The sequence below is a fragment of the Gymnodraco acuticeps genome, unplaced genomic scaffold (genome assembly GCF_902827175.1).
Source record: "Gymnodraco acuticeps unplaced genomic scaffold, fGymAcu1.1, whole genome shotgun sequence".
In the NCBI taxonomy this organism is placed as follows: domain Eukaryota; kingdom Metazoa; phylum Chordata; class Actinopteri; order Perciformes; family Bathydraconidae; genus Gymnodraco; species Gymnodraco acuticeps.
In genome coordinates this window covers 204,178-213,127 of record NW_022989927.1, presented here as the reverse complement: position 1 = coordinate 213,127, position 8,950 = coordinate 204,178, and the positions used below count along the sequence as shown (strand labels likewise).

The 8,950-nt window shown below is 40.4% G+C and overlaps 1 protein-coding gene across 1 annotated transcript; it reads right to left on the bottom strand.

Annotated features, from left to right (window-relative positions):
• Positions 1 to 1,967: 1,967 nt before the first annotated feature.
• On the bottom strand, positions 1,968 to 8,606 carry LOC117542315. The gene is made up of 5 exons (XM_034209908.1): positions 8,501 to 8,606; positions 3,993 to 5,019; positions 3,741 to 3,896; positions 2,939 to 3,028; positions 1,968 to 2,276 (listed from the first exon to the last, which is right to left on the bottom strand). Exons 2-5 carry the CDS (start codon positions 4,443 to 4,445, stop codon positions 1,968 to 1,970), a joined length of 1,008 nt encoding a protein of 335 aa, XP_034065799.1. The 5' UTR covers positions 4,446 to 5,019; positions 8,501 to 8,606.
• Positions 8,607 to 8,950: the final 344 nt, after the last annotated feature.

Genomic DNA, 8,950 nt, shown 5'->3' with positions numbered 1-8,950 from the left:
ATGTAAGAAGGACTTGGATTGAACTTTCAGACTAATTCAATCATTAAAGCTATTATAAGCATAAGACCTGACTGTCTGACGAACTTTTCTAACTACTTGCATGTCTATTTCTGCACCTCTAGGGACCATTGTCTGTCTGACCAAACTGCTTTCTATCTTTGTGCCTGTCTGTTTGACCTGTCTCTGCAATCTGTCTCTCTGTGCATGCCTGTCTGGCCTACCTGTCCATCTTTTTGTACCTGTCCGCCTCTATTTTCTGACTGTTTACATACCTACCTGTCTTTATGTACCTGTCTGACACACTAAATATCTCTCTATGTACAAGTCTGCCTGTCCTTGAACCTGTCTTTGTAAACTACTTTTCTGCCAACCTTCAGCCTTTTTTTACATAATCAGTGGCGGCGCCAGAGTATTTTTGTAGGGTAATCTATGGTAGGGCTAACCCATACAGTGGTGGGGCTCAAATCAGTATTGGCAATGTAATTACATACACGCTTTATCGCCCCCCTTGACAGTGAAACACCATGCGTGAGGTTTAGATTACTTCCCTGTCTCAATCAAAATGGAACTGTATGAAATAAAACAGCACATTTGTCTTGTAGTAAATAAAAAGGGATCACTGTGAACGTGACGTATGATAGTACACGTTGAAGATCCAATGGAGATACTGAATGGCGGTTCCGACTAGTGTTGTCACGATACCAACATTTTGGTTTCGATACCGAAACCAAGTCAAGAATTGCGATTCCAATTATTTTTCGGTACTTTTCTTAAAAAAAGGGAAACAGTCTTAAATGTAATTATTGTGCTTTATTTCACACCAGAACCAGAACACACACTTTTAAACAATGAGAACAATAAATAAAATATATGACAAGAATTTGTATTCACTGAAACAAATAAGTCGTTGGATCTAAGTGATTGAATAGTGGACATTGGTTGCACATGAATCGTTTGCTTTGGCAGCACTCGATCCAGTTGCGTAGGTTAAACACATAAATATTAACTTAACCTAATGTAATTGAACAAAGTTATTCATACATGTTTAAATCACGTTCTGGCAACATGATTCAGTCATGTTATTTTAACAGCATTCCATTGATTTCTAAATGTTATAATCATGTTCTGGCAACCTTATTCAGTCATGTTCATTATTCTAGATACATGATATGATCATATTAGTACAACACAATTCAAACAGTGCAAATACATTTTATTTCAAATGCAGGGGAATACAGTAAAGTGCATTATGTAAAGTATCAATGTATCAAACATATTTTATGTAAAACACTGCATCAAATAAACATTTTGAATACCTTTGTGTAAAACACTTGAGCAAAATTGCTTTATAAACAACAATATAAACATGTTAACATTCTTTTTTTAATACATTTTAGCTAATTTTAGACACCCGCCTGTTAGTTTACATATATGTATTCTTCTTTTACATTAGGTTTTTTTTGTCTTCCCCATTAGTCACATTCAGAGAGAGATTCACAGTTTGAGAGAGATTCAGTTTGAGAGTGGTTTTCTCTTGTATTCAAACAGAGGCAAAATTGTTAAAATGCATTTCTTCAAATTCCAGGACTAATTCAGTTCAAACATATGGAACAAGATGCATGGTATTTTCTAATGTGAATAGTGGTTAGAATATGTATATATATTTATACATTTCTATACTTATTTGGGCCGTGAGTGAGAACGGACATAAGGCACATAAAAACATCAAACCCATTAAAACTGGGAAAGTGCCATTTTAGATTTGAACCACTTTAACTAACACTATTTATACTAACTATTATGTTAAACTTTGGCCATTATTAGTATAAAACATGACATGTTTTGGTCAACTTTAAGATATTAAAGAGGCAAACAAGAGTCTGTGAGATTCTTTGACACAGTCTTCTTCAAAGACTGGTAGAATGTCTGAGTACCCCCCCCCTCCCTTCACCCCCCACCAGTGAGCATTACTCACACTGGTGTAGCTTGGTCTTCAAGCTTTGTGCTTTGTAGGAGAGGACCCCACCATCCAACTCCATTATGATCTTCTGCAGTACCTCAAATGTGCAGCTGAGCTTTTTTGGGTAACTCAGGTTCAGAGAGTAAATCAGTCCCAACAACATGGCGGATGCAAAAGCCACAGTCTCCAGATCTTGTATGACTGTGACCCCCTCCAGGACAATTCTGACATCGTCCTCACTGGCGGTGTTTTTTAGGGTGAAGATCCCCATGGTGGTCTTCTCAATCGCACCTTCAACGATCGTCTCATCCACATCCTAGTGTTCACAAAAAGGATTATTAGTTAAGAAAAAGCATTCATGAGACCAGCATTCAACACAGGAATCTCAACCATGAGTCAAGACTGTAATATAGCTCTGATTAGCTTGTGAATTCCATTTATCTGTAGTTAATGAGATGCATATGCTTTGAGGCTGTGTCACTTTAGCTTATTTCTCATAACTATACAGAGTGGTTTGATCAAGTCTGATTTCACTTGGTTGTCTGGCACCGAAATCTACAACCTCACAACGTGTTGTGAGGTTGTAGATCAGCTATTTTCGGTGAGACACTGGTGTGCAACTAAGTCATGTGTAAAGTATGACCATCATGGGAGATTAAGCAATCATTAGAAGCCCATGTTTCTCAGCCAACAGTTTAGTCGTTAGTTAAATAATCAGCAATCATGCAGAGTCACTAAAGGAGTGATAGAATAATTAGTCAGTGCTTTTAGCAGTATTTAGCATTTTAGTATGTGTTTAAGTCACAACTATGTAATTCAACTACAGTACAGTTAATTTGAGTAGCATCACACTTGAGCAGAGTTAACAGAACACTGCCTGTCTGAGTGCTCAGCTAAATAAGAGCTAATGACAGAGAATGTTCTCTGGTTCTTAATCTAAGATGTACACATGTATACAGTTTACAATTAGTCACTTACTATGAACTCCTGCACAAGGTCTCCAGGATCCTCGTTGAGGTAGAGGCAGAGTCCTTTAATTAGGAGGTCCCTTCCCGCATCAATGTCATCCTGAAAGATGAGTGACAGAAGAACAGAATACACACTTAAAACTCAAATACATAAGGTCCTTGCAGCACATGTTTGGCAATACATTTATTTATTTTTATTTTTTTATAAATGGTGCTGTGCATGCACTATCATCAACACAAATCCTGCTCCAATGGCCACCTTTCCCTTTTAGAACATTCTATTTATGACCAGGACCACAACAAAGTTCCATACTTTATAGCCACCCACCCCACACCTCCCCCTGAACTCTCAAAGGAAAGCAATGGGTGGAACAATGACAAGCCAGAGTGACTCTTTTCTAAAAAATAAGAACCACGGTCCACAGGTTAAACTTGGGCTAGACACCTAGCTTAACCCAGTAAGACCTGAGGCCGATTCTAAAACCGTTTCCTGACAAAATTATGTTGCTATATTTCAGTGTTGCTCAAACTTTTTCATGTCAAGGACGCCAAAACAATAATGGCTATCTACACGTTATAAAACTTGATATGGTGAACCAGATCAAGTTGATGGATGAGGAGTCTGGCGACTAACGAGACTTAAGTATCTGAGAGGAGAAAGCCGGGGTGTCCCCACAGGGTCCCACCCAGAGGATTCCATAGGCTGACATTACTGTACTCTGACCTGTGTTTAGCCTCACTTCCTGCTTCATGTCTAGCGACATCCTTTCACTTGCCCACCTAAACATCTACTAAAGTATCAGATAACTTACTGTGTCCATGTTGTTAGTCAACGCTTTCAGTTTTTTCCCTTTCTGCCCAGTTGTGCTTTCAAACATCTTCAGCAGGTTTGCAGAGTACAGGTCCAGCTGTGATAGGAACTTAGACTGCAGAGGAATTGTGGTGATCCGTTTGAACTCAGCATTAATCTGAAAGCACACATATGGCTTTATGAGACAATTTTCATTAATATGGCACAGCGTTTACACAATAAGTCACATACACGGTCACTAGTTCATACTAACCTCAGTCACATCAAAGAGAGCTGGCCATCTCATTGTGAAGTCGCTGATCATGGGATCACAACCAATGGCTTCGTGTCTTCTTAAAGCGAATGTTCTCTGCATTTTCATCTTAACAGTCTCTCTGTTGTTACGCTTCTTGATATCAGACAGAAGTTCAACTCTGATGTTTTCCAGTGAATCGTCATCTTCTCCACTCAGAAAGGAGGGGCAGCAAGCCACTTCACCTCTCTTTGGCTTCTTAACAGCAAAGGCAGGACTGCGTCTGCCATCTGGTTTGTGCTTCAAGGCATTTACAGTCACTTCCCGACATCCCATCTTCCGGAGAATTGTGCGATAATTGGACAGCTTATTTTTAATACTCCTTACCCATCCAGAATATCCAGTCTCAGAGGCTACCTCTGTTAAGCAAGGATGTTTCTGGATGAGCGCCTGTGCGATTTTCTCAGCATCCATGTCTGCGAAATAGACTTTGTATTGGACTATCTCCTAGTTCAAACCCTGAAGTATGTCAGACCTCAGCTTTGGATCAGGGATCAGCCGCGTCCCTTCTTCTCTGTAGACTTGGTTGGCCTGCTCAAGCTTCAGCTCTGCATCATAAGTAAAACGGGGAATGTGGAATACCTCTGGCCAAGAAGACCTAGGGGAAACGGACTCTTGAGATGAGAGCATCACAGTAGTGTCAGCAGGTGAAACGGATGAGGGTTCACCAGCGTGATTAGGAACGTGTGTCGGAGTTAATGGGCCATTGTCACAGCTCACAGCAACAACAGGTCTGAGGGACAGCACTTTGACTGTAGCTCTGTCTTGTATTTCTTCCATGGAAGTCAAGTCCTGGAAGATGTTTCCAAAAAGTTCATCCATGAACTGCAGTCGAAACAGGTCCTGAAGTTGACACTGCCTCCTTATCTCATTCTCCAGTTCAGTCACGGTATCTGGCAGGCCCAAGGGAAGGACCACTCTCTGGCTGCTGTTCTCCCCCAGGATGACTCTGAGAACTGCCGAGGTTGCCATGGTCCACCTTCTTTGTCTAAGGAGAAAGAAAAGCACACTCATGATACAAGTTGTAGTCAATTCAAGAGGCAACTTTGTTCAAAGTTGAATTAACCTGAAAAAAGCACTAGTATTAATAACAGTATCTTCACAGGCATGTTTTCACCACACAGGACTGTGGCTATATTGAAAAATGTGAAATTAGTGATAGAAATCATAGCTATAGTGTTGTTCACTAATAGGGGTCTACGCGTCTCTCCAGCTCTAATAAACTAAAATACATTTTCAGGTTGGTAGCTAATTTGAACTCATCAGCAAAGAGTAACCATTTATCAGCTTGTTTTATAGTGTTCCAGTTCCATTTTGTCTGCTTATTTCTTTACGTCATCACTTCCAATTTCACTCGTTTATCCTATACGAGTCCTTCCTCCTGATTGGATTAAATTGGTACAGCAATCTGACATTTATTGTTGTGTATTAAGAGCTGGAGAGACAGGAAGACCCATACAATACACATTTAATTTGTTACCTTATCACAGACATATTGACCTTTTCAAGGTCACCATCCGTACATTTCCAACCCGATAGTCAGCCAGGGGGTAACCATCGGCAAGTTCATTTACTTCTACAAGATTCAGTCCTCGTGTAGGAGCTGGAGTCAGCTCATAGGCTCTATAGTGCTCATTATACCATCCACACAGGTCTTTCAAAATGAAACACAATCTCTGATCCAAAATGCATATTTGACTAATTTCCCCAAATTCAGGTAGGCCACTTTCAGACCCATGTGGAACTACCATCCCTACTCTGTAGTTTATACCCTTGCTCCAAACATTTTTAGCCAGATGGATTTCAGATAGGTCAGGGTATCTTTGCTTAACAGCTTGAGCTATCTCCTCCTTCAAGATATCTAATGGGACCGTAGATACACTTGACACATCTAGCGTTGGTTTATCAAGACTTGGAGATGACAAGTGGTACCCCATCATGAATTGATGTTTCACAGCCAGTGACAGCGGCACATTTTTAAAGCAACTGGTATGTTTAATAACCTTCTTAAAAAAACTGTGCTTTGCCTCAAATCTTAAAGTCCAAAGTCCCACAAGAGGTCCAAACAACCTAATCAATTTGGGGTAATGTTCCAAGTAGTGGTGTTTAGGCAGCAGTCTATTTTCAGGAAATAGCTCCTGATATCTTTGTCTATGCTCTGAGATTTTGCAATCAAGGTAAGCAATGGACTCATCATTGTGGACTGGCGCAGCAACAAGCTCCATAATCTCTTTTAAATCCATCAGAACCAGCCATGCTGGCTCGCCCTCAGGAATCTTAGTCCCTATTAGAAACGGGAGCAATCTTAACAGGCACCAGTTTTCATGTGCATTACCACCTATGGATTTCCTGCTTGAAAGATTTTGTGGCACAATATGAGGCTTATTAGTTTTATCAGTCCACTTATAGGGGAAGTTCAGAATGGCATTATTTATGTCGGCCAAAGTAATATACTTCTTGGATATCAATAATTTGAGACACAGTGCAAGTTCAACAGGTACAACGCCCTCAAAGATATCATGAGCAATGTCAGGAGGGTACCCAGTGAGGACATGGAAATGAGAAAGAGCTTTAGTCAAAGGACAAGCTTGTTTTACTCCAAAACTGCTAGTGCCACTCTCTTCAGCTGACCTTACATGAGCCTCATGTTGCTCTTTACTTCTGAGGCTGAATTTTCCTGCTCCCACTTCTTGTGATTGGAAGTCTGCGTTACTTGCAATGCAAAAACGGCAACAATAATGAGCTGTGAAACATTCAATGAAGCCTGCAAGTGAGTGAGCTTCCAAATTGTCTGCTGCAACAGTTTGAACTGTACCTTTCAGAGTTGTTCCCAACTCCGAAACAAATATGCCTTCTTCTTCCAAAGCCCTGAGATCTTTTAGCAGTGGCTCTAAAACTTCCAAGCGATGTTTCTTTAGATCATCTGTTTTGTATAAAATGGCTAAGTAAATGGAGGCCAAAGAGGAATTGGATTCTGGGGGTATGTTACTGAGCCCCCAGTATACACCACAAAATTTGTGTTTCTTACGGGAGGTGCCCAGAGGATTACAGACTTCAAAGTCATCCGCATACAATCCAATAGATATTCTTAACTCGTCACCTGAGAAGAAATCATTTTTCTTAAAATGTTGGCCATCCCTGAAAGACCTATACAGATTCTGATTTTCTGCCTCTGCTTGTGGTCTGTGATTACCAACTACAAGGTCCAAAACATATTTCCTATTCAAGAGCACTTGCAGGGATTCCAGAATGGGAACATACTGAAAGGTTTTCTTTTTTCTAATATCCAGAAAATATTCAATTGGCTCAACAACTTTGAAGTTAGCCTTATAGTATTGCTTACGTTGATATGCAGAACACAGAGTGCCACCTTTCTGTATAGCTTTAGTTATAGGGTTAACTGTGCACAAAGTACTGGCTATTTCCTTTATGATAGATCGGTCAACTTGGAGATTGTGCTTCTGAAAAACTTGACCCAAAACATTATCGGTAATCGGAATATACAGAGAGCTAGTTATGCGGTGAAGCTCTTAAATCAGAAAATCTTGATGTCAAAATGTAGAATAACACAAACTCCAATACAACTTCTTTGACATGCATTTAAGCATATATTATGTTTAATGAACTTTTAAACATCTTACAACTGGTTTCCTCTCTGTGCCCTTTTCTTTAGTGCAGCCATCTGCAATGAGTTAGAGAGAGAGAAGAAGTGGGGCTGCAGGCTGCAGCCTTAACTAACAATAATGCTTAATTCATTATATCAAAACAATGCCTGTCTATCTAGCATAAAATCCCAATAAGCTGCTAGCAACTGCAAAACACTAGTGCTAGCTAATGTTTTGCAAAATATTAAAAGTGAGGCTATTACAGTAGACCTAACGTTAGTCTAGTAGCCTCACTTCTAATATTTTGCTAAACATTTGCTAGATACATGTTGGCTAGCTAATGAGCTTCACATATCAACCTGAAAAACTGCGAGGCTCCACTCGCAGCCCCCCCCCCCCCCCCCACCACAGTTAACACACAGTAACAGCCGGTTACTCCGCTGCGAGACGTTGCACGCACACCCAACTCTGACTGACTTCCCGCGTCCCTGTGTAACTGGGAAACTGATAGAATTGGATCATAAGATCGTGATGTTTTTGCAACTTCAGCATAGGGGATTGGGATGTTTATTGAACTTCTGCTTTCAACTGATGTACCTTTACTTTACACACCTGGCGACATGTTGGGAAGCAACACCGTTGTGTGATGGACAGAATCAAGGTTTTTACTTATAATATGACCAGGCTAGCAGCGCTAGCTAGTGCTAACCAGCGCTAGCACTAGCTTAGCTAAGCAAACAGCAACGCTGTTAACATTCCCTAACAAGTTCGTCTTTTGAACGATGACAAACACATTAGGCCTACTGATATGGAAATTAAACCTTATAACGTTTTGATGGATGGATTGAGGATTTATATTCTTACCGTGTGTCTGAGAGAATGCTTCCATCAACAAGTAACACTGGTAGAAGAGGGAGAGGAGAACTTCCATCCGCGCTTAATAGCGCCCCCTCTGATCTTCCGGTGCAATTGAAACGCTTCAGGGCAATGTGATTGAATCTATTTCAGAGGATGATGTTAAGCTTAATGTTATCTCAACACAATATAATCACGTTTTTTGGTCAAACATGAATTGTTTATGTTGAGCACATATAATCAGTTAAATGATATCCAAGAGGCCAACTTCTCAGTTGTTTCAGTGTTGAATACAATTAAGCATAATCTATAAACAACTTTTTAGTTTTTTGCTTCTGGTGTCTTTTTTGTCAACAAGCCGAGGCGCAGCGGCAGTTGCACTCCCACTTGCAGCCATGCCTCTCGCTTTCTCACATATTCTGGCAACTAGCGCGTGCACGAGAGAGGGGAGGGACTTAG